Source organism: Molossus molossus, unplaced genomic scaffold (genome assembly GCF_014108415.1).
Source record: "Molossus molossus isolate mMolMol1 unplaced genomic scaffold, mMolMol1.p scaffold_m16_p_17, whole genome shotgun sequence".
NCBI lineage: Eukaryota > Metazoa > Chordata > Mammalia > Chiroptera > Molossidae > Molossus > Molossus molossus.
In genome coordinates this window covers 47,887,355-47,914,429 of record NW_023425352.1, presented here as the reverse complement: position 1 = coordinate 47,914,429, position 27,075 = coordinate 47,887,355, and the positions used below count along the sequence as shown (strand labels likewise).

The 27,075-nt window shown below is 36.1% G+C and overlaps 1 protein-coding gene across 1 annotated transcript in view; it reads left to right on the top strand.

The window, feature by feature from the left end:
• Positions 1-27,075, top strand: part of CTNNA3 (catenin alpha 3) — a 1,555,380-nt gene that overhangs the window by 1,242,570 nt on the left and 285,735 nt on the right. Inside the window, exon 13 of the mRNA XM_036264901.1 lies at positions 3,642-3,793. Coding sequence (XP_036120794.1) covers positions 3,642-3,793 — 152 coding nt within the window. The remainder of the gene's footprint in view (positions 1-3,641; positions 3,794-27,075) is intronic.

Below are 27,075 nucleotides of genomic sequence, written 5' to 3'. Positions count from 1 at the left end.
CATGATGGTACATTATGTGTGGACCATATTTTCTTGAAACTTTGGTAGATTATGGATTCAAGACAGGGTTGTCAACTTGTTATTCCTTCTAAATTACCATTAACTGGCTACTTAATTATATTCACTTTGTATTTTCTTGAAAGCATTAAAAAGATTCACTCGCAGTCTGATCCAAGCAACCATATGTCCAGAGCACACCCACAGCTGATGTTTAAGCTAATGAAATGAGAAATATATTACATATCAGCTTTGAATAGTTCATTTATGCTATTAGAGTGAAAAAGTAGTAGTTTCCATCTGTACTTCAGAAATTAAACATTTGCTTCTGCAAGATTTTATTTTAATTGGAGCTAATACTAGTTTATTAGTAAAAAGCCCCAAGAGGACTTTAAAATGAAGTCATGTTGCAATAATGAAAAGGCTATTTTCTTTAAAATACGCTAAATCTTTCTCACATTATCTCGTGTGACAGTGAAACTAGATCTTTACATGATTTTATGTTTGTCTTTTTTAATGCCAAGATCCACATATGAAGATAATGAAACAGTTTCATTATTGTAGAGGTGTAGTAACAGATTGAAGATGTTGCTAGAAAGAGTTAAATTATTTGTTCTGCACACTTGCTTGGTAGGTGAGAAAAAACTTTTTTTTAAAATAATTTTTTTATTAATTTATTTTTGTTATGGATGTTTCTCCTATTTTTCCCCATTGACACCCTCCTCTCCATCCCCCCCGCCCGGTCCCGGCTTTGTTGTCCATTGGTTATGCATACACGCATATAAGTTCTGTGGTTTATCTCTTCCAACCCCCCACCACCCCCTCTTCTGATTTTTTATTGGCCAAGATTATGAATGAAATTTTGTTAACAACAGACCTTCCAGGTTTTGAGATCACGTCTCTGTATTTAGCTGTGTCTTTAGGATTAACAGGTTGTCAAAGTGATTAGGAGCCACTTTGTCCTATTCTTTGGGGTAGCAGTTTTGGTGAGGGTTGGCTCTTCACCCCTAGAACATGAATATGGATATGTTTTCTTAAGAGTTCTCTTCTCTCAACACGAAACAAAGTAAAGATAGAAGTCATAGATAATGCTGAATATTCTTATAAGTCCACATGAATATATTTTTGGAGATTCCCAAGTGTGAACAAAACCTAAAGCACATTGAAGTGCACACTGAACATGATGCATTGTACCTACATTTTTGTCTGGCTTTTGTATATTATATTCATTCATTCAATTGTTCAATTACTCATTTCATTCCATTACTTATCTACTATATGCCAGGCTAGGCACTAGGGTACAAAAAGGAAAAAGTTTCAAAAAACCATTGAGATCATTTTAAACAGAGTGGTGACATGACTCATTCATGAAACAGTGAATCAAGCATCTATTTGTGGCAGATACTGCTGTACTAATGATGAGTAGGTTTTATCAATAAGGTTATATTTCAAATGAGTCTAAAGGATGAGAACTGTGGCAGGAGGACTATGGTGAGAACTGAAATAAGACATAATAGTGGCTAGAGGCAGTTGTCCAGAATTGGCAATGGATGTAAAGAGGTTTACATGGTGGAAGATATTGCACTCAGTGGACTTTGGAAATAGGGTGAAGAAGAGTGGGAGATCAAAGAAAACACCTTGATTTTTTTTTCAGGGTGACTGGGCACCAAGATAAAAAATAGTAGAAGAAAATTGGGTTTTCCAGGTAGAAAAAAAAAATGTGTTTAGGTTTAGGTAAAAAGAATTGGAGGAGTTATGAAAATTCAGATAGTATTTTGCAATTGACCATGAACTATTCAATTCTCGAATTCAGGATAAATGATCAAGATTAGAGATATCGTTTGGGAATCACATTCATATAAATGGGAACTGTCATTTGAAACTATTTCTTCTAGGCAAAGTGGTGTGAGTTTCCTCCTTTGCTTTGTTATCCTATCCACTGGAAGTGAGACACTATTTAATGAAATCTCACGACAGAGTACTATTATCTAGTAGAATATTTTGTGGTGATACAAGTGTTTTATATCTCCACTCTCAAAACAGTAGTCAATAGCTGCATGTGTCCACCAAGCACTTAAACTGTGGTGCGATTAAGGAACTGAATTTTAAATTTCATTTAACTGCAAGAAATTTAATTTTAATAATCACATGTGGCCAGGTACCACTTTTTATTGGACAGTATGCCTAGCGAATGGACAAGGGAGAAGAGCACAGTGGATAATCCTGGTGGGTATAGTGGCTAAAAGTAGGGTATAGATGATACATTTAGTAGGTGGAAAAGGGGACTAGATAATATATGAGTTTCCATGTATATTACCAATGTTATATCCCCATATCAAGAACATCACAGGTAGGATTGCAAGAAATGATGTGCCATACATGCAAATAGAGATTTATGTGTAGAAAAAATATATATTTATTGATATTTTGTACCAGATAAAGTATTTCTATCTTCCAGGTTTAGAATCATTGCTCTTATATGTTTTTCTCCTTCATCTTCACATGGAGCAGAAGTTTCCTAAATATAATATAATACACAATAGTAGTTTAGTGTAGACTCAGCATTCTGGCAGTCTGAGTTCAATCTGTTCTGCTATATATTAGCAGAAGGACCCTGGGCAGGATTATTGAGTTCTCTGTCTTTGTCATTCAACTATTAACTCCAGATTAATGCTTGGGTTGTTTTAAGATTTAATCACAGTGGACACTTAGAAAAGTGATTTAAATCTAGTAAAGAGTTAATGAATATTACTATCACTGACCTTAAAAGTAAACTTGGAGAAAAATTTAAATTGAGACTATTTTGAAATCTTTTTGATCTTGTTATTTCTTTTTATTGTTTTTTTTAGAGAGAGGGAGAGAGAGATAGAAACATCGATGAGAGAGAACATCAATTGGCCACCTCCTGCATGTCTCCCACTGGGGATTGGGCCCACAACCTGGGCATGTGCCCTGACCGGGAATCAAACCAGCGATCTCTTGGTGCATGGGTCAATGGTCAACCACTGAGCCACACTGGCCGAACTATTTTGAATTCTTAATTTAAAAAAGGCAATCTAGGAATTGGCATTACTGATAGATGCATCCCTACACCCATTCCATGCTATGTTATTTTAGCTAGAAACATTAAGCATATAAGATTGCCAATTTTTTTGATGATTTGAGAATAGGAAAAATATCTTACCCAAAAATATTTACAGTATTTTTATTATTTCTATGATATATAATTAATACCTTTAATTAAAGTTTTTTCTATTTAGCAACTCAAATTACTTATTTCTTTAAATATCTTTATTTACAATTTTAACTGTTATCCACATCAATTCTTTTTGGAATTTACCGGGGCTCATATTGGATAGGATGAGAAATGATTATATGGTCCTAGGCTTGGCTAAAAACAAAAATGATCTAATGGAGAAGGATAACCTTTTAAAATATTTCTGTAAAAATGTCTCTTTTTGTCATTGATTCTTTTTACTTTTCTGAGGATTGAGATCATTCTGCTGAAATTTTTGTCTATTAAAAATAATTAAAAATTCTATTAACCAGTATTTGTTTAAAAATGTGATTCTCTATTTCCTGGAAAGTTTAGAAATCAGAAAATGTAATTGGACCAATCTTCTCTTTCTTATCAATTTTAATAGCCATTCCTGAGTTTGTGACACAAGTGAATGTTGCCTTGGAAGCCCTAAATAGAAACTCTTTGGATGTGTTTGATGATAATCAATTTGTGGATATCTCAAAGAAGATCTATGATACAATTCATGATATCAGATGTTCAGTCATGATGATTCGGGTAAGTTTGATTTAGCTTCCATTGAATTATTGTAGCACTCTTTACAATCTGGAATGCCTGGAATGGTTACAAGAAATATTTTATATTAATGTCATAATGTGCATGCTGAAATACATTAGAAATTTAGAAATTCATATAATCCCCAAAGTCAGATCTACTGTCACAAGCAATATTTTTTACTTGTTCATTTGGTCATAACTTATGCAAATAAGTACACTTAACTGCCCTATGTGCAAAATTGATAGGATTCATTGTATGCAGAATATGTTGAGTTGTCATATAGCTTGATCAGCAGCCAAAGAAAAATACATATAGTAAGATTCTTTTTCTTCTTGAACAGAACAGAAAGGATCTTTCTCATCACGGTAGTAAAATTAGTAGGAAAATGTCTTTACCAGTTATTTCTATGGCCATCCCTTTTATACTGGATCAGCCATCCCTTCCATACTGGATCAGACAATCATAGTGTTCTGTAAGAAATCTCACTTGGAACTTCCAGGAGCCAATGCCCTAGTCTGTACATTGTCTTTTTGAGGAAATATGTACCATCTTCCCAAGGGTAAGTTTGCTTCCCAAGGGCGAGCCATTGGTGGTGGGCACAGTGACTATACAGAAACTAGGATTATTTGTTTTTACTAAAATGTTAATGTAGACTATATTTTTTAATTTTATTTTAAAAACAATGGAAGTTCTTTGGAAAATATACAGGTAATGATATACAGATACCTTATCTTAGAACAGGTTTACCTGGAAGCCGACTGTGTAATAAGGATTTGTGTTATCGTTACTCTATGTAGAAACAAATGAGAAAGAGAAAATGAGGCAAGAAAGGGCAGGAAACCAATAAGGTGTATTTTTGAGTCACTGCAGCTTGTTATTACTGGGGAACTTGGGTGAGGGATACTGTAGACCATGCCTCAGAATTATTCATTCTTGGTTAAAGGCTACTTCTCTTCAGGGGTGTTACCAGAGCCTCTTGCCTCGGCCATTCAAGCCCTTGTGGCCAAATACACACCCCTCAAGCAAACTGGCAGGTGCTTGCAGTGAGAAGATCCGGTAGGTCTAGTGAGTGAAATTAATTAAGTATGAGTAGAGTTCAATTAGAAAATCTCTGGATTTGACTGTTCTTAAGACTATACTTTGGAACTAGAAGTGCCGAAGAGATACAGGAGGAACATCTCTAGTGTCCAACGATCCTGAATGTCATAGGCTACACTGAGAAGTTCACAGAAATGGTGTCATTTGGAGACCTTGTAAGGAAAGAGGTCAATAAAAATTGAGCAGCCTGGCAGGCTACTGGAAGAAACTGTAGAGAAATACTAGAGCTGTCAAGATATAAGATCTAGTTCTTCAGAGTGTGAGAAAACCTGAAAGCAAGCCAATTATACATATAAGAGATAAACCTGAGGATATATATTTGTGAGCAGCCTGGAAGTATTTGTTCATAATGAAAGAGTTAATAACGTTTTAAAGGGTAAAGGCAAAAGCCTGCAAAAAGTGGAAACTGTGAAGAATGCATTCCTTGCATAACCTTTGCTCAGCCTTCTGTTGAGTACAGATTATCTGAATTATCTGCAAGGCCAGGAACCACCTAGCTGATGCAGAATAAGATACCAGACCAGTCCAACTCTAAAGTGGACAATCGGCCATGCAGAGTAGTCAGCAGGAACTGCCAGAAACTAGAAGCAGAGCATATAACCTACATTCCAACTGTTATTTAGGGCTGACTCCCTTTTCAGACTCAGCTTGCCTGTCCCCCAGGCAATTGCAATAAAGCTACTTTAATCTACATTGGTCCTGAGTTGTGGATGTGATCCCCTGCTGGCTCAGACCTTTTACATATGTGATTGAGAACTGTGGCACTGGACCCGTGCTATGCCTGAACTGTCAAGTACCTTAGGGAATACATTCTTCTTCTAACGAAAGATTTTATACCTTACCTGTGTTCACTAGCGGACTAGTAATAACCCAAAATTGGGAGGAGAGCTAGAATAAGGACTGGAACAGAGTGTGAAGAAGACATGTGAATTTTAACAAATAATCTTAGAGTGAAAATGGGTGGAGGTTAGAGAAGATACATCAGTGAAATAGTATAGGTAAATCAGGATTGGGAATGCATTTTTTCCTATAAAAGGGATTTAAAAAAAGTCTTATAATGTCTCCCATTTTGATGTTCCATTATTTATAAATTTTCTTATTATCTAAATGCCTTACTCAAAGCATATCAAATCATTTTGCCATTTTTTCTGTACACCCCCTATATTCAGCGCACTCTGTAGGGCAGGAGAACAATTTATTGTAATTATTAACAGTCTTAGAGGGCAATAATTTTTCTTTATAGTCATCTCTTTTTTTAAGGTGTAAATACTTCCATTTCTTTTAGCTTTTCCTTTTAGGAATAATTGAATATGCTGTGTTCTTTGCTAGTCCTTACTTAACTTTTCAACAAACTTCTCAGATAAGACAATCAAAAAGTGTACTCTACTTAGGGCCTGTCCAGTGTTAAATAAAGTGGAAAACTTGTTTTTTATGTAATTGCTATTAATACAGTCGACTGTTCTTAGCCTATTTTTTCCCTTCCTTAACACCATGATAGTTGGATAGACAATGACTTTTAAAAATATAAATATTTACCTTGTTTTGCTTATATATTCCTTCTCCATTTTGATTTGATGTGTTTGTTCTTGGTCCTAAATCTTAACCCAATTAAACTTCATTGTATTTCTAAATGATTCTTTATATAATTTATCATGTTGCTGTAAAATTTTGTTGTTAAACATACCTAAATTAGCATCAATTAGAAACATGAGATTATAGTTTTAGTTCCTTCATCTATATTACTAATAAAAATATTGCACTATACTGGCCGTTCATCTGCCTATAAGCTTGCTAGATAGCTCCATTAAGGACATTAATATTAAGAACCCCTAGAGTCTGGTGTTCCGTGTTGCTGAGATCATATCAGTAAGTATGGTTTGAAATAATTTTTTTTAAATTTTGAGGTAGAGATATATTTTCTTCAAACACATTTAATGGCCAAAATGACAAAACAGATAAAAACAGAGCTACTATACCTGAAACCGTGAAGGACCATCTCCTCTGTCCTTCATTGCCCCTCTTACAGGCAGCCTCTAGGGGACCTTTGGCAGAACTGTCACAGGGACTCCTTGGAGGATGAGCCACACACCCCATGCTCGGCTAATTGGATTAGAAGATGCAAGTGGAGGTCTGCCTCAGGCACACTATTAATGAAAGCCACTTTATTTTCCCTTTGAGGACTGTCCCTTTATCATAAAAGATAAAATTGATCTGGTATAACCATTTCTTTATATAGTCAAATTTAATGCTGACCAATATCCTGATCTTAGAAATGCAAAACTTTTGAGGAGCGTATCAAAAAGTGTCAACACTAGGGCAATAGATTTAAATTATGCAAGTTCAGGGAGGGATAGGCTATGATCTTGAGGATGTTGGTGAGAATCACAAAATCCTATCTCAGTCTGAATTTTCATGAGTGTTCTTCAGTGCCCTTGAGACAATAAAATACTAACTTAAGATCAGAGCCTGATATTTTATAAGTAGTGTTATAAAAATATGATTATATCTGCCTTTACTTTTTTATTTTGTTGAATAATTACTTTAGCAATTCTTCAGATTATTTTTGAAAGTTTTAAGATAAATACTGTGACATTTACTATTACTATTCTCTACTGGATTCATTGTTTGGAAAATGAGGTTATAGAGTAGGAAATAGTAAATATTTTTTTTATCTATTTGGTGTTTCATATCTATATATAAATTTTATAATTATTGGGAGTCCATATAATAATATAGTTGACTAAAACAAGTAACATAGCTTACTGAACCTGTCTCCTTCTTTGTGAAATAGACTTGGTATTAAACCTACTTTAAAAGATGATTATGCTGATGAAATAAGCTAAAAGAAATTTACTTGGTACTTAGTAAATAATAGTCTCTTATAAGAAGATAGCTACTATTGCTATTACCACTGTAAGTACACTATTTTACTTTCAGAAGCTGCTTATTATTTTCACCTATACTGTACTGTATCTTGAAGAATGTTACCTATAGAAGCTGTTACCTATGCTCATGGAGCACCATGAAATCAAAGCCCAAAGAGTAACTTGAAGGATGAGGTTCAAAACAAAGAATTATGTTTTTTCTCAATACACTGTCTATATAAAAGGAGACCTACATTTGTTAACATTGGGTATCTAAATTATAGATTATTTAATGCAAATTGTGTGTTTGAATCCATATTACTTTAAACGAGTAGCAAAATTCTGCATTTTGTTTTTATTAACCTATTGAAACATGCAAGAAGGACTCTCAATGGCTTATTTTTTTGGTAAAAGGTGCTTAACCTGAAATAGAGGAAATTTTAAAAGGACAAATTAATTAGATTTTGAGAGAGTAACCCTTTTCCTCAAAACAAGAAAGAGAGTCAGCAAACATTTCTCTTGCAGCAGGTACCATTCAGAATGTAGACTTCATCTATTTTGTCTGTGAATTTTTATATGTGAGTCATCAAAAGCACATAGAAAATACAGAGACAGTTTCCAAAGCCTAATATGCAGATTTTCAGGACCATAGGACCGTCATTAAGTTTAGATTTTCTGTTAGTTTTCTAACTTTATATTTTAGGAAATAGAAACACATTCTGGACATCTCACTTGAGGAAATTAATTTTTGGAAAAACAAAGGAAAATCAATTAAACAATTATTGATATAGCCCATTTTACATAAACCCTTTGTACATGAATCATTTACATGGTTACTAGAATTGGAGCACAGTTCAATATAAAACTTCTGTTTACATAGCCAAGAAACGCCTAGTGTCTAGTCTACTGTACCTACAGAAATGGATAGGTTTATGGCCTCCACTGAAACTGTATATGATTTTCTTGATTTACATTATGTGTGTTGTCATGATTTCTCTGAACTTCGTTCATTCTCCACCACAGCGTCTTTTCCTCATGACTGAAAGAAGACTTTTTGCTTTACATGTCTTCTTAACTGAGCTGCTGTTTGTCTCTCTGAAATTTCCATTCAAACTACCAGAGGAAAAGGCCCTGGTCGTGCCAGTCACTGATAGTGTAGAATCAGTGTGTATTTCGTACAGTTAGAATTCTGTAGAGTTACATTCAGAAATGAAGAAAATGTAAAAGGAAAATTGTGTAAAATCAAAAGACATGCACTCAATTCTCCTTAATGTGTTACCACTGATATTTTTACTTTACATGATATTGTTAGTTGCTTCAGTGTCAGGGGAAAATGAGAGCATACTATTGACTTACTATTTTCAGCCATCATTGCACTTAAAAATGAAGGGCAAAACATTGTTCCCTAAGGTTAGGAACAGAATAAGAATGTTCATTTTGTGGTGTTCTAGCCAGTAGAGTAAATTAAGAAACAAAAGAAAACTATACAGATTACAAAGAAAAAAGTAAAACCGTCTGTATTTGCAGATTATAAAATCATCTACACTGAGAATCCTAAAAAATATTTACAACAATAGACAACACCACCCTCGTAGAATTGGTAAATTTTAGCAAGACCAGAGAATACAAGGTCAGAAACAAATTTTATAATGGAAGGAAGGAAAAAATAAAGATAAGGGCATAATTAATAAAATTAACAAATGAGCAATAAAGCAATACAGTAAAACTCAAACCATATATTTCTGTATAGAAGCAACTAACAATTAGAAAATATTTCTGTTTATACAATATATCACAGCATCAAAAGTAACAAAGTAAACATAGTGATAAATTTAATGAATGTATACAAGATCTATATACTGAGATTTACAAAATATTATGAAAAATTAAAAAGATAGATATTTAGAGAGATTTGTCATATTCTTAGACTGGGAAACTCAATATTATTAAGATGTCAATTATCTACAGATTGATTTATAGATTTAATACTGTCCAAACAAATTGCCAGCAAACTCTTCTATGAAAACTAATAAACCAAGGTGGTTACCTGGGTGTACACATTTGTCAAAACACAAACTGTCCACCTAAAATTTCATGTAAATTATGTTGATGAAGTTGGTTTACAAAAGTTTTACCCAGCAGCCAACACCTTAGAAAACAGGTAACTTTAGCTAAATAAAGTCTTACCACATTGTATTAATTAGGACTAATTAGAAAGGCACACGTGGACTACTAAAAATGCTGACATTTAGAATATTATAAAACTAACATCTTCATATTTTATAACTGGCTGCTTGCCAAATATTTCTAATGTATAGTTTCCTCTTTTGTTGATTTTTATTTCTCATTTTTGTGAATCATGATGTATTATCTTAGATCGGCCCACTTATGACCTGTGGGCCAAATTTGGTCCACCATCTCTTTTGTGTAGCTAGGGGCGAAGAATGACTTTAATATATATTTTTTTATTAACTTATTTTTTTTACAAATGTTTCTCCTTTTCCCCCCATTGATCCCCTTCTCCCATCCTGCCCCCCATCCCCAGCATTGTTTTCTATGTCCATGGTTATGCATACCTGCACGTAAGTTACGTGGTTTATCTCTTCCTTTGCCTCTCCCCCGACCCCCCTTCTGAGGTTTGTCAGTCTGTACCTTACTACTATGTCTCTGAGTCTATTCTGTTAATCAGTTTGTTTTGTTCATTATATACCACAAATAAGCAAGATCATGTGATATTTGTATTTCTCTGATTGGCTTCTTTCGCTTAGAATAATATTCTCCAGGTCCCTCCATGTTGTCTGAAAGGATAAGAGATCTTTCTTTCTTACCGCTGCATAGTACTCCATTGTGTATATGTACCACCACGTTTTTATCCATTTGTCTACTGATGGACACTTGGGCTGTTTCCAGATCTTAGCTATTGTAAATAGTGCTGCTATGAACATGGGGGTAATATATTCTTTCTGATTGGTGTTTCAGGCATCTTAGGGTATATTCCTAGATGTGGGATCACTGGGTCAAATGGCAATTCAATTTTTAAATTTTTTGAGGTAATTCCATAGTGTTTTCCATAGTGGCTGCACCAGTCTGCATTCCCACCAGCAGTGTACGAGAGTCCCCTTTTCTCCACACCCTCGCCAACACTTGTTGTTTGATGATTTGTTGGTGGTGGCCATTCTGACAGATGTGAGGTGATACTTCATTGTTGTTTTAATTTGCATCTCTCTGATGATTAGTGATGTTAAGCATTTTTTCATATGTTCTTGACCATTTGTTTGTCCTGTTTGGAGAGGTGTCTATTTAGGTCCTCTGCCCATTTTTTAATTGGGTTTTTTGTCTTCCTTTTGTTGAGTTGTATGAGTACTCTATATACTTTGGAAATTAATCCCTTATCTGATGTATCGTTGGCAATTGTGTTCTCCCATATAGTGGGTTCCCTTTCCATTTTAATGGTGGTTTGGTTTTAATATTTTTAAATGGTTGAAAATTCAACAGAAGAAGAATATTTTCTGGCAAATTAAATTATATGAAGTTCTCTTTTTAGGAACAGAGTCACACTCACATGTCTGTATGGCTTTCTGTGCCGGGAGGCGAGGTGGAGAAAAGGCAGGAGACCAGGTGGTCACTGTGCCTGAAACATTGACTGTCTGGCTTGTTACAGAACAAGTTACCGACCCTTGTCTGAGAGAGTCTGTTTCAGCTCTTTACCAAAATCTTGATTGGCTTTTCCAAGGATTCTATCACCCCTTTATTAGTTTTCCCTTCTAAATCCAATTGTCCAAATTATTTGAATATTAAAATTGTCTTTTCTTCCAAATTCCTTGCTAATTTTTTCTATTCCTAGTCTAGGGTTCCAGGCTCCTTTCTCTATCCTCCCGTTCACCCTGAGGGCTTTCATTCTCCTATGTGCTCTAATTTGTTAATGTCTTCTTTTGTTTGTCAAGCTGGGTGCTTCATTCTTTGCAAATGTTACAGGTATGGCCTGCTACTTTGCACTTAGAGTCTAGTTACTAGGACTCTCCCTTCTTCAAAGGCTGTAAGAAACTTTTTACACTCTCCTTGGTATTTTGCATCATTTATTCAGCAGGTAAAATTAAATTATAGCTTAGCCTTTGACTCATACCTGTTAAAATTCTATTTTTGAGGTTTATATGATGTTGAAATTCATCAACTTTGTCCGACCATTTTACTTTCCTTTATGTTATAGTAGTAACAATTTGTCCAAAAAATATTGGATTATAAATGAGTATTCATAAAATAAGTATTTGCTAAGTGAGTTTAACATACAGTAAATTTATGTGAGTATATCTCTTAGTTTTCTTAGGAGAAATTTGAATTATACCCTTTTTCATTGCCAAAAGTATCTAATTTAGATTATAAATTATGTTCAGTCTAGTTTCTGGGCCTTGAGTGGATTGAGTGAGGCTCATGGCAAATCACCTCTACCCACTGGGTGACATTCTGCAAGTGCCCAGGCACTAAAGATCACAGTTCCTTGTCAAGCCCTGTTTCCAGCCACAGGGAAGACTTTCTCTCCATGGGCTTAACTGCTATCAAAGAGTAGTTTCCTTTCTTCTGGCTTTGCAGACCCTTTGTTGACTGTGGAGAATTTATTCAGGCACCCTTTCAAATTTATTACACATACAAAGACTTTGCTCCTTTTCACTTAAGCAGATTTTCTGAATTCATCTTAGTCACTCCACTGTTCACGCTCACAGGACTCTTGCCAGGGAATCCCAGTTAAAACACTCTGTTCTTTTTGGAAGCGCTGTGACTCCTTTATGGGGTCAGAACCAGTTTGTAAAGAAGCCAGTTACCAGGGGCCTTTTTAAGGGAACTTAACAAAAGACCAGCAGCAAAGTAAGTTTAGCTTTATATGCAAATTGAAACCAAACATTAGCAGACGAATTCTGTAGTGAGGCTCTGGCTGTTTCCTGGGAAACCAGGGTCTCAGGTAAGGAGGGCAGAGCTGCCTGCTGGCCCTGGTCAGCAGGCCCTGACATGTTATGCTCTCCCTGCACTGAATGGCCTTCCCCATGTGTACACCATTTGAAGAGACTTTGAACTACGGGAACAGAGGCGACTAGAGGAAGAAAGAGTGTTCACTGAGAAACTGTTGGTTTAGAGACAAAGCAGCACTAGTCAGTGATCTCTGTTGCTCCTGCTGCAAGATTGATATTCAGCGTGAAGTCACTCTGGGAAGTGCTTTTTCACTAAAGGCAAAGCCACTGGACTGGCAGGAGAGTCCAGGTTGAAAGGGCTGTGATGCAGACGAGTCCGGCTCTCAGAGAACACTGCACGCGTGCTGCTCAGAGCCGTTGACTTAAAACCAGCTGAGTATAGGAAACCAAGCATCTCTCCTTTAAAACACCTTCAGGAGGAACGGCTGGCATCATGGACAGAAGAATGATACGAGGAAGATGTTTAGTTGTGGAATTTAAAGGGATTATTCACGGTGGTCATTTTTTTCTGATAAATTTATTATTAAATGATTTATGTGAATTATCATAAACTTGTATTAGTAATTGAATAGATGAGTACATTTATATTAAATATAAAATCTAATAGGTTTTTATTTGTGTTTTGTTTTTATCTTAAAAAATCTTACTGTGTGTTGATCACTACAAATAAGTTGTTTGGCGGTTTACCTACATTTCCAAAGTAACTTTTGGAAAGTTAAGTATGTCTTCTAAAGAAAAGGATCTGAAAAATGCAATTTATGACATAATGACTATTAGAAAAAGGGCACTGGTGTAACCCATAGGAGAGATACTGAGAATTTAATATTTCCAGTACCTGTAAATGGTGGTGTTTTAAAGAGACAAATACTCTGGAGTATGATAGCAAAAGCTTTGCAAGTGAAGTGATGCACTCCAGGTCACACACTGATGAGGGAAGTCACAGAATGAGACCCAGGATCTTAGAGCACCTTGTTCAGGACATTTTCCTTTACCTCAAGAGGAGGAAACAGCCCAATATTTTCACAAAGCTGGGGCCCTTCTACTTCACTGACTTCCCTTTGTTGATGGGTCAGTTATAAACACACAAATCCCAAGAATCGCTTTTTGGGCAATTTGTTGGAGAACACTTCCCCTACAGCTCTCTTCCTTGCTCCTTCAGATTCAGACACACAGCCCTCCTGGCTGTCCCTCCCATTCTCCAGATGTGTCTACACCTTGGCATCTTTCCACCTACATATGCTTTCTCCAAGAATTTGCAAAGCGGGCTTCTTTAGTCAGATCTATCATTACCTTATATAACATCCTGCATAGATCCCACGTAGAATTATATATAAAAATAGCGTCCCCCACTTCAGTGACCCTCCATCTTGTCACACAAATTTATGTTCACATAGTGTTTATCATGACAAATTGCATGTACTTTATTTCTATATTGTCTGTTTCCCCATATGAGAGTGGAGGCTATATGAAAGAAAGGACTTTTAGACCTTTAAGATAAAACCAGGTGTTAGACTTCTTACAGTTAAAGAAAGTGATTGATGTAGTTGCTAAATATGACATTTGTTTGAAGCATAGTCACTGGACATTACGAAATTAAGGGCAAAATAATGTTGCTTATTATATTTTATATTACACAAAAGTGATGGACAATAGGCAACCAACCTGATACTTTCACAAATAATTAAAATTCCCTTGATATTTGCTTTAAGATGGGTTTGAAAATGACAACGGTTTCTACTAAGTATTGTACTTTGTGGTTACAAGTGCACATGATGTCTGTATCAATGCTGTTTTTCTCAGTATACGCTTCAATAAAGTTAGCCATGTGTAATTGTCTTTAAAAGTCCTTCATTTTACCTGTGCAGATGACAAATTCCTCTTTAAAGGTGTAGCACTGCCCTGATGAGACTTCCTGATTGTCTGCATTAGCTCCTTGGTTGTGGAATTGCAAAATATCCTTGAGGATAGAGTTTGTGGAACTCTCTGAAGTACATTTTATGTATATTATTCCCCATTATCAGTCCCTTGGTGTTATAGGCCCTGAAAAATCACAAAATTATCCACAAATTTAATGATTAAAATGTGTTTTATACTGTCTTATATTGCAGTGTTTGGAACAGAAATCAAAAATTTAATTAAAGTTATAAAATAGAGAAACATACCATAATGAAAATTATTTCTAACCCTTAAAACATGGCTGTAAAATACATTTTAACCAGTCCATAGTGGTCTGTTTACTAAAAATAAATAAAAAATAAAACCAGGGATTTTTGCATATGCTCTATTTTTATTAAAATTAGTGGTTTAGGAATAAATTCAGAGCACCTGTTTAACAAAAATTTGTATCAGCAATGTATGTATAGATGGCTAATGTCTTTCAATGAATTTTGTTAATTTAACTCTTGGAAGACCAGCCTATTTTAGGTTAGCCTCACAGTGCATAGTATTATGGTTGATCCAAGTAATATATGCATAGCATTAAGCAAACTTTTTAGCACATTGTAAGTGTTCAGTGGATTTGTATTAGTAAATGCAATGTAGTAACACAAATACAATGACTTTGTTTTATGTATCAGAGTAACAGATGCTCAATGCTGTAATGCAACTCCCCAAATCCCAGTAGTTCAATGATTTATTTATCATTCATGCATTGGTCTGAGACTGGCCAGTTTTCCTGGATAGGTCTCTACCAGGTAACGATGACTCAGTGGTTCAGAATTCTCCAATCTTTTGATATTACCATTTCTACCATCCGGCTTCCACTGTCACGGCAGAAACAGGAAGTTTGATAACCAGACCTCAATGTGACATAATTCCTTTTATATCCTGTTGGCTGACACTCAGTCAAATGGGATCCAAATGAACTGCAGAAGAGCTGGTAAATGTTTTCTTCCTTTATGTTCAAGAAGAAATGGGATTGTTGAACACCTAACCATTCCTTATCACATTTTTCCAGTTGTTATGGCTCTGCAACAGATTACCCTAAATTAAGTGGCATAAAACAACAACAAATTTCTTATGCTAACAGATACCATAGAATTCAGAGAGGGCGTAGGCTTATTCACTCGCATGTCTGACGTCTGGACTGAGGACTGGAAGACTCAGGAAAACTACATGTAGCCCCTCACGTGGTGTGGCTTTTTCACAGCCTGACAGCCTCTGGATAGTTGAGCTTTTCACATGACATTTTAGGAATCCAAGAATAAGTGTTGCAGTTAACAGCACATACAATATTTCCTTTTCTAACCTAATCTCTGAAATAATGAGCTGCCACTTCTGCCATATCTATTGGTTACAAACAAGTCAAAGATCTCCCTGATTCAAAGAGGGGGACATAAACTTCACCTTCAATGAAAAGAATGTAAACATCAAAAGAAGCTTATGGGATGGGAAATAATCTTTTGCCCATCTTTGGAAAATTCAATGTGCCCCACTTACTATAATAATCTTATCATTGTCATTATTAATATTTTTTACCGATTTGCTCTATGACCATATGCTTATTATATATGCAGTAAGTCAGTAGAAACATTCTATTTCATATAATAATTTGTTTAATAAAAATATTTTGATTAATCTAGTGAATAAAATTTTAAATTGCCACATTCTAATATCTTTAAATGTATGCATGTCTTATTTAAGACATTAAGCTATACATAATCTTTTTGATATCTTTCTAAAATTTGATACTTTTCTTTGAAATAGTAAAATATAGGAAGTACAACATGTAGAATAAAAGTTTTGAGAAGTGTGTGTAGAATATGAAATTATCATGAACTGGGTAAGGAGGCATCATATTAAGGAATAATTTTCTATCTGGTTTAGTCTTCTCAGTCAACCACTTGAAAAATATTTCAGTACCTCCTGTCTTTCAAGCACTGTTCTAGGTTTTCAGAACACAGATGTGTGAAGCATGATCTCAGTCCTCAAGGAGCTGAAATTCTCATGGAGTAGACACATGAGCAGATGGTAGGAGTTTATTGTGACAAGTGCTACAATGGAGGCATGTGGAATCATCACTGGAGATATAGAGATCTTAATTCTGCCATGGCAAAAATTATGCAGAGATGTTTCTATTTGTTGACATTGAGTTGGACTTGGATGAATGAGTAGGAGTTTTGTAGTTGGCATTGTGGTTTAGGGCATTTGCATGGATATAGAATAAAGGCATGTTTAGAGAATCCCAAGTAGGTCAGGGTGCCTCAATCCTAGCATGCAGGTGGAAGAATCCTGGGAAAATCAGAAGAATCTGGATTCTTAAGACTTTTATGCTATGTCAAATAAACACAATCTTGCCAAATGATAAGAACAGAATTACCAGGCTTGGCACCAAGTATTCAAGACTCATTGAGTAGGGTGTGGGTGGGGGCATAAATGCTCCACCTCACCCACGACAATCATCCACCTCAAGCTGCCTAATGTTTGAGAATGGAGGTGCTTTTAGCAGAGAGAAAGGACAAATTCATGACTGGGCAGGTAGACAGCAAACAATCCCTTACAAAATATTTACTTACTAGGATATAAAGTTCAATCAAATGTTAATTTACTGTTTATGCCTCACAAAATATATTTCTCAAGTGTAATTTTTAGGAATTGCTCTTCCTTAGAACATAAAACTTCATCAAAAGGGACTTTGGAAGAGTGATAAAGATAATTACATCAATAATAATGACAATAATAATAGAAAAGAAGTGACGCTTCTGTTTGGAACCATCCAGCACTTTTGTTTTGGCAATGAGCTGAAGCCAAGCATATGCCAGCAGTATTTCTAACTGCCTAACTGTCTCTAAGGAGATTTAAGAAATCAGACTGACAGTCAGGCGTGTTCGCCACAAGAGCAGCCAAGGTGAAGGGATTGAAGTGATGTCTCGCCAGCTTCAGGAACTCATTGAGTCTGTTCCAGAATATTGTGTCGCTGCTTACAGAGGATTTTGGTGTTAAATTGATGGAAGAAATTACTAATCAAAATGCAAGTGGGAGATGTAAATGCACAAAGAGATGGACTTACCAATTAATGCACAGAGAATCATTGTCTCCTGTAAATACCTTGAGTCCTTATTAAATCTGAAGTTTTGCATGTTAACTTCAAAAAACCCACATCAACCAGAGAAGCTTGAAAGACAGTGTGTTATACTGTGATGCACATTGGATTAGAAATCAGCAGACCTTCATCCTGGTCACAGCTACTTTACATGGTAGCTGTGGAATCCTCGTTCCCTCCTTTAACACAGCTACAAAGCGTTCTAATGTATAAATGGAGATAATCACACTTGTCTTGCTTACATAATATATTTTAGGGGGTCCTTTCTTTCCTTCCATCTTTCCAAAGCTCGCTGTCTCTAAGCTATTCATTGAATTTTATATATTTATTTTGATGTTTTTATTGAATGATTTCTGTGTGCCAATAAATCTGTCAGACATTTAGGCATATAGAGATGGATATAATGTATAAGATTTCTATTCTCATGCAGTTTATATTCTAGTGGAGAGAGAGAGACAAAGTAAACAAAGAGACAAAGCAATTATGATGCATGATCTGAAGGAAGTAAGTGGGATGATGTGGTGGAGAGAAAATTGGTAAGAGATAACAGCTTTTTAAATACAATAGTCATAAAAACCTCTCTGAGAAGATCAAGTGTGACTTAGCTAATAAGAGTCAGCATGAGTCAGCAATTTTAAGACAGGGAAGAACACAAAAATGACAGGATTGGGAAAATGCTAGTTATACTAAAGAACATGAAGGAGGCTAAAACTTAGTGAATGGAGGAGGGAGTGATATAATATTATTTTAGAGAGCTAGACACAGAATAGGTGACTTTGGCCTTGTCAGTTATGTTAAGCAGTTTGAATTTGTTACGAAGCATTGGAAACAATTAAAATATCTTTAACAAGTGACACAATCCCATTTTCATTTTTAATCTCCTTTTGCTTTTGTTGAATGTTGACTTTCTAAAAGGCCACCAAAAAGTGTTCATCAAGCAACATTAAGTGTATTGGACTTAGTGTATTACAAGAGAAGACCACCTTGATAGAGTCTTACTAATGTTCCAAAATGGAGACATTAGCTGAAGCTCTATGTAGCACTTTAAGGCCTGGGCTGAGTATTTAATGTGCATCTTTCAAGAGAGGGAACTGGTTAGGGTTTAGAGATTTAGTAGATGTGGGTTGGTACGCAGTGACTTGAGGATCTTGAAATGAATCTAGGTGAGGTTGTTAGTCTTGATAATTGACTAATTAGGTTAGCTAGATTGTTTTTCCCTTCAGAAGCAAGTATTTCCTGGAGAAACAGCTAAGTTATTTTTGCTTGATTTGTATTACCAACACAGGAATAGGAAAGTCTACCCAGTCCCATTACTGTTTATCACTGAAGCAGGGAATTATTTGCTTGCAGTTCTCACTAGTACATGGCAAAAATGTGGCTGGGGGTGACGGCGGGGGCGGGGGGGGGGGTAAGAGGAGAAGTGAGAAGACCAGATATGAATCCAATGTAATTTTCCAGACAGTAGATGATATCTTCATAGGTTAGTGCTGGACTTTCCAACACAATAGTGGCAGGTGCCTGTCCAGCACTTGAAATTTGGCTAGTGTGAATTGCAATGTGCTATACAACTGTAAAACCCACACATTTTGAAGACTTTGTAAGAGAATAGGAATATATGTATATATTTTTATATCCATACAGTCAAATTGATGTTAATATATTTAACCAAAGATACCCACAATATTGTCAATTTGACATGTACAAATGATTTATTTTATTAATGTGGCTACTAGCAAGCTAAAAATGATAAATATTGTTTGCATTATAATTGCATTGTACAGTGCTGGATTAGAAATTTGGCCAAAGAGGTGGACAGATTTGAAATTTATTTTGGAGATAAAGTTTACTGGATTTGCTGGGAGCAGATGTGACATTGAAAGAAATTAGGGAGACAAATTTGGTTCTTAGTTTTTTTATTTTAGGCCATTGTATAGATATGAGTGTGACATAATGAGTTAGGGGAGATTTGGAGAAACTAGTTTGGGGTAAAAGTTTAATTCCATTTTAATGGGTTCATTGGATGTTAAATTTGCTCATTGTATAGATATGTCAGATGGGTCACTGCATATATTATTTTGGAACTTGGGGCATAACTTTGGCCCAGCATAAGAGTTTGATTTCCCTTCGCATAGAGTGTACTTACACTTGGAAAGGGAACAAACACATTTAGAATTCTTGTGAGGAGGAGGAGGAGATAGCAAAGGAGACCGACAAGAAGTGAGAAAAGATGGGAAGGAAATCAAAAGAGTGCTGTCTCAGGAGGCATGGCAAGAGCTTTACGACTGTGAGAAGGTGTGTTCGTTGTGTTTGAGGATATAGGTGATCTAATAGGAAATGGATGTTCAGATCTGCAGGGCACTGGTATGGGGCTTGCTTCCTGGAATGATGGGACATCTGCAGCCAAAGGAGTTACCTACTCCACCTGTGGACTGAGAACACTGCCAGCCTGTTTGGGGACCAGCACACTTCCACAGGGCTATGATGTATGTACAGGATTTGGGACAGGGAGAGCAATTAGACTTTTTGAACTTTCTAGTGCTCTATAAGAAAGGTCTAACGTCTCTCCTTTCTCTCTGGAGTGCCCTTGGAGCACCCTTAGTTGTCCTCACACTATAATGGAGGAACAACAAGAAAAAAATAAACCTGGCCCCCTGACAGTTACGGAGCACACTCTCTGAAAGTGAACTCTGCTGTGTGCAGGCATGAAGTCACACGGTTGTAAACATTATAGACAGGCTTTTGATAAGAATGTTCGTTGTTAATGACTCTTGGTGTGTGTTAATTCTAGCCCATTTTCTCTGCTATTCTTACAACAGTTTTTGCTGTTGAACCAAGCTCCCTGTGCTTGGCAGGCATCTTCTTTCTTGTGACTTTATGAATATCTGCAGAGTCATTAGTCTTTGTGCCCTTTCTGAAAGAATTATCTTTAAATTCAGTCTTGAGTGATTTCTTTGGAGAGATTTGATTTGCACCAATATGTGCTGCAAAATCCTGCCGCCCTGTTCTGCTAACTTCAGCATTGGCCTTTGTCTAGCTCGTAGTACTTTCGCTAAGGTAAAGATGTAGTACTACTTGGGTTTCCTTTTCCAATTATACTTTTAATTGTTATAATTAGTGTTCTTATCATAGATGCCATGAGAAGAGCAGACAGAAATCACTTTTAGAAATCAGATTCATCTACTGGCTGTACCAAGGCATTTCCTGTGTGATACTAATGGACGTGTTCCCTCCTCAACTCACTATCTTGTTAATAACTTTATACCCAATATGTGGTGAATTATAAAGCTACTTCACACAAAGAAGTTATATGAATAAAAATAAATATTAGTTGATAGTTTTTGTTATAATAATAACTCATGCATGTGATAATAAATTAAATAATATAGGACAGTTTATAGCAAAAATGTAAGCCCTGACTACCTAGCCCTGCTTCTCCATCTCAAACTTTTTCTTCCAGAGATAAATGCTTTTAGCAGTTTTGTATGTAACCTTTCAGATCATTTTCTAGGTAAATCTTAACACATATACTAGTTTGTGTGTATTTTATTTGTTTGCTTTTGTAAAAATTAGGGCATTCTCTGTCTGCTGTTATAAAGCTTGATTTGATTCTTATAGTTTACAATGGCATGCATTAGCTTCTCTCAGTGTCAGCCCAAAATAAATGTTAGCAAGGACCCATACCAGCTATTGGTGATACATCTCTTATAAGCTTTTCCTGTAGGTGAAACAGTATGAAGGAGAAGAAAGGGGAGAGGTAGCCAGAGGCAACACACAAGGAACAATGAAAGCAAACAGTCATTTGAGGCTATGGGTTAAAGTATATGGAAAGCCAACATAGTGTTATTAATGGGGCATCGCATTGCTACAGAAGTTGAAACATACAACCCTGAAATGATCAGTTGAGTGAAAAAAAACCACAGAGCTCAAACTTCATAGAGGTTTTTGAAGCCTGTAGAGGTGAAATGAATTACCTAAGTACATATAGCTAACTAGAGTCACAGTCAGGATTAGAATTCAGGACTCCTGACACCACATTCAGTGCATTTTTGATGTTACCACAACTACAGGTTCAAATGAACAAAAAAACAAGCAAACATTATATTAATCAAATACAACCATAATACAGTGTGTTTACTACATCATTGTATTAAATTGAACATTCAAAAACACGAATCAAAGAACTGTATTTGAAACTATTGGCTAAGAACAGGAATTGATTAAGAATTGTACAAAGGGAGAAGTGACCAGTAGCTTAGAGGAAAGGTCAGATTAGTTTCTCTGTAATAGAAGATGAAGTAGGAAGAGCAAGTAAAATGCTTTAAATATATTGAATTTGCTTAAGAAGTGAAGCAAAGAGAAAATGCCCTTCACTTTAAATAAAATTCCCTGTAGAGATGAAGAAGATCAAGTAGAGGTAAAAGCTATATACCCTTGAGCAGGTAATAAAGAAATCTAGCCTGAGGGAAGTTTTGTAGAGAGATCACTTACCTGGCAGAAACTTTACATACATTCTCTCATTTCGCCCTTAAAGAACCCCTTGAGGAAGGGATTTAAATAACCATTAAAATGACAGCAAAGGAAACAAATAATTTAAAATTACTGTCCCAAAGTCACTCTGGCAGACAATGGTCCAACCAGATTCAGACTCCTGCACTTCTGTCTGGCTCCAGAGCTTATGCTCATTGTGCAACCCATGCTGCCTTTCACTGCAGGGAAAGTGATCTTCACGGGAAATCCAGAGTTCCTGAATATGTGGGAGATTAATTTTAGTATTTCTGAACTAGCCTTAAGGATTTAGAAAACATAATTACAGTCAATTATGGAAAAGGTAAGATTAAGACAAAAAGAATAGTTTGTTAGACATTGCACATTGTTTAACAAAGATTTTCTAAGTATAAATTTCCTGTCTTTGTTCGTTCGTTTTACTTATTCTGCTTTTTCCCTGCCTATAACTCTGCTTGTTTGGAGTTTGAAAAATATTGGAGTGGATTAAAACAGGAATTAATAGCTAAAAAGCTATTTCTTTCACTAAAACTTCTACTTGCAGGTCAATTCTCTTATTGGTGCTGTCTGGTTTTGCAGGGTAGCCCTGAGGTAGAGACGTAGAGTCAACATGGGACAGGCATAGACTCACGCGTATTGCCCTATTTTCCCAGGATCCTGTTAATATTTTACACAAATATGGAGTTGCTTTGCAGTCACATAGGCCTCATCTGGTCTGCCATTTGCTAATTTGAATTAATTCCCCACTTTAAGAAGCAATTATTTCACCCTGTCCAGGTAGTTCAGTTGGTTAGAGCGTTGTCCCGACATGCCAAGGGTGTCCCAGCCAGGGCACATACAAGAAGCAACCAATGAATGCCTAAATAACTGGAACAACAAATCGATTTTGTTCTTCTCTCTCTCTCTAAAATCAATCAATAAACACTAAAAAGAAAAAAAAGAAGCAAATATTTTAATGCCAAAGCTGTTCAGTTGCAAGAGCAGGGCTTTTGAGAGTGAAGAAATGCTTTTTGGAAAAACAAAAGTCCTATCTTGTAGAGGAGATGTACAGTTTATCAATAATCAATAGATTTAAGAGATATTGGAAAAAGAGCTGGATCACTCCACCCACCAGGAGGTGTATTTAGTAGTGCTGTCTGCATTGGGAGGTCAGAGTGACAAAAGATGTCTGAGGACCAGGCCTGCATATATCACAAGAGGAAAGCAGAGAGGGTATGTGCGGTTCCCAACCCCTTCCAGGATGAGCACTCGAGTTGCCAATGCCAAGGAGCCAAGTGTGAGGGCACGGCCAACACCTGCAGAGTGTCAGTAACCACTTGTCAACCTTACTGACAACCTTCTTTTTCCCTGTTGCTGTTCAGTGACAGCTACCCACATGTTGCCAGATTAGGCTTTGCTTTACCCTGTTGGAACTACTATACTATACGGCCAACTCCCTTTTTAGTGACCGAGGACAATTAATTACTTTTGTCCATTGAGAGAGAGGGAGGGAGGGAGGGAGGGAGGGAGGGGGGGGGAGAGAGAGAGAGAGAGAGAGAAAGAGAGAGAGAGAGAGAGAGGAGAAAGAGAATGTGCCAGCATGCAAGACTTTGGAAACACACAAAAATGGAAAGTATTGTGAGAGAAACCTTCAGAGGAGCAGCACTGTGGTGGGTACAGTTGAACCAGTTTGAAGCGCCTGCCCATATGAGCTAGAGCAGTGGTGAACTCGGTAAGACATCGCCCAAGAGGATGCTTTATGGCTTCTGTGTCCTCAGCGGCTGTTTCACTTCTGAGTTCATAGTGGAGCGGTGCCCATACATGGAGCCAGAACTACTACAAGGCGGTGCTTGTGACCACACACAACCTTGGATTATGGTCAGATGAATCTTTATACCTCAGTTAGAACATATGAGCAAAGCTTACTGAGCATCAGTGGGGATTAGAAAACAAGAGAGGGTGACAAAAGAAGAAAGAGGCCCGCAGGTGCCTTTTGAAGAGACGCATTGTCTTCCTGCATCTGTGTGGTCATTGCACAGAATATTAATGTGCATTTGCACTGGGTGGTAATGATAGGGGTGTTCACATAGTCGATCAAAATTGTTCTGCAAGCTGTGGTGCAATAATGATGGATTGCTCCTGTCAGGATAGCCAGTTGGGAATTTCTGCATAAGATAATAGAGGAGATAATATGACATGAGCCTGAATCCAGATAACAACCTAGGTCAAAAGAAGCATGTTGTACTTTAGAGAGTTCTAAAATTGGGTAGAGATGATGCTAAAAAGAACTTAATTCTGGGTGTTCTCCATTAACTGCCTTAATTTCAACTGAGACGTTAGGCAAACCATGTAAACTTGTATTATAATTTCAGCTAGGAAATACCTTTGTATCCCTTCAAAGCTTCTTCTTAAGATTAAATGAAGACAGTGGGCAAGAAAACAGTGTAATGTTCAAATTTAAGTAAATACTAATATTTACCTGTTCTCCGGAGTGAGCACCTTGGCCATCATTCTCTTAAATTATTTAAAATTCCTGCCACCTCTGGGCATTCAATTATTTTGTCATTCTCTCTGGCCCCTGCACCCTTTCTCTACAATAATTTTTACTCCTACTTGGATGTCTACTTGGATGCTACTTCATTCTGAAAGGATTTTCTTATGAATTAGGTACATCTATGTATTTATACCTCATACCTGCCCATCAGAACATTGATTACTATTGTCTATTTTCTGTTAGAATCTACACTCTAGGAAAAACCAAGATGATGGCTCCAAATATCTTATCTTCACATGGCACATAGAAGCTACTAAGTACATAGTTTTTAATGAATAAATGAATTACTTATTCTAAAATTTAAAATTAGGGAGGAATATTAAGATGAAAAATTACAAGTATAATTATTTTAAGAATTGATTACATTTTTAATATATGTTGATGCCTAGGGCAAGTATAGTTTATGTTCTCAAGTTAGTGGCCTGATTTTTATATTTTATTTGGCAATCATGAAGATTTGGGAAATATAAATAATGTACTACTAATAATATATACTGATTTTTATTCTCACAAAATCTTACATTTTTTTTAAAAGTTCCCTTTAACATATATAAAACTTGAAGTATATTGCTTTTACCACATTAAATCAATGCTTTTCATATTTATAGTTGGATCCAATATAATATTTAAAAGTATAGTCTTTAGATCAAACTGCTTGGAGTTCAAATCTTGGTTACATCATTTAATAGCTGTGTTTTATTCGGCAAGATGCTTAATCTCTCTGTAAATGTTTCCTCATTTGATAATCAGAGTTTATAAATCCCCTACTAAGTGTTAAATGCTCATTGATTCTTAAGCACTTGGAACTCTGGGACATAGTTAGTGCTTACTAGATAGTTATTATTTTATTATTCAAACAATGTTTATATTTCTAATTTCTTAATCATGTTAAATAGAGTGATTAGTATTATTCTTATATTTTCAAATGATTTATTATGTAGCTATAGAGCCATACTGCTATTGATATTTTCTTAGTTTCAATTTGCCAGTGTGGAACCACTGGAATTTCTATGTGGCTAAAGTTTGGTTAAATTAATTTTACTCTACTAAAGTGCCTTTGTGGAAAGATTCAATGATTTAGATGCCAATTTACCCTAGAATAACTTATAAAAATAAAACTCCAACCTAATTTTCAAGGGGAAGATTTTGGAAACTGACATTATTCATTCTAAAATTTCTTCCTAAGAAAACAAATTTACTAAATGGTTAAGAAAATTCAGAAAATGAAGAATATGTGGAGTCATTTTCAATGGTCAGATATGTAAAGAATTTCAAAGGTAAAGTATTAATCTTCTGGTACTACTTCTGCAATACAAAGATAGATAAGTGGAATATAAGCAATGCCCCTGAAGGGGGCGCTAATAAATGTGTTAGGGCAGGCTGTTCAAGGTGGCTTCAGGCTACAGTCCTCTTTCTGGAGAACCTCTGTGGGGTTGGGGGGTTGGAAGATGGGTGTTTTTTTGATCTGTGTTAAGCACTCTCAACCTTGTGTTAATGCATTCTCAGAATCTTAGTTGGGGGGCAGGGGCTGGCCCAGGCCCAGGTGTACTAGGTACTTCATTTGCATGTGAATAAGGGTTTGTTATCTTTTGGCTTCAAGGTCTCTTCCCTTAAAAAGCAAGAGACAAAGCTAGGGTGTATGCAGTAATACTATCTCAAGGGAATAATTTACTTAAATCCACTTGTAACCTGGGGGTACCAACCTGCAAATAAATGGGACTGCGTCCAGAGATCTGGAGATTTTGCTACCTTGCAAATATCCCCTTCATTCCAAGCAGCATGTGCCTGTAGTTTCATTGTGTTGCACCGATCCCAGCAGGCTGAGAGACCCCAAACCTCTGTGTGCCTGGCATTTTTGTAATTTCCTTCTAAGGGATTTCTGATGCACAAATTACTGTGTTTAGTTCCATATGACTCTGCAAACCTATGAATTCCTAGAGCAAGGATCACTTCTCATCCAAAGTCATTCATGTAGAATGATCAACAGTCTATAAAAGTAGACCAATATGAGTGGTCTATACAATCTAGTACTGATATTATCTACCATATATGATAACTAGCCCACTCAGTCAGATCCTCTTTTCTGGGTGATATAAAAAAGATCACATAGAAATAGCAATAATAGGGGAGCAATACAGAAGTCATAAGACAGAAAGATACAAGGTAGTAGTGTAGAAACATAAGACAGCAAAAGCTCTGAATAAGCAGAAATTAATTTGAAGAAAGGTAGTGTTGGTAATGGCAAGAAAAGAAGAACCAGAATGATAGAGAGTAATTGAGTC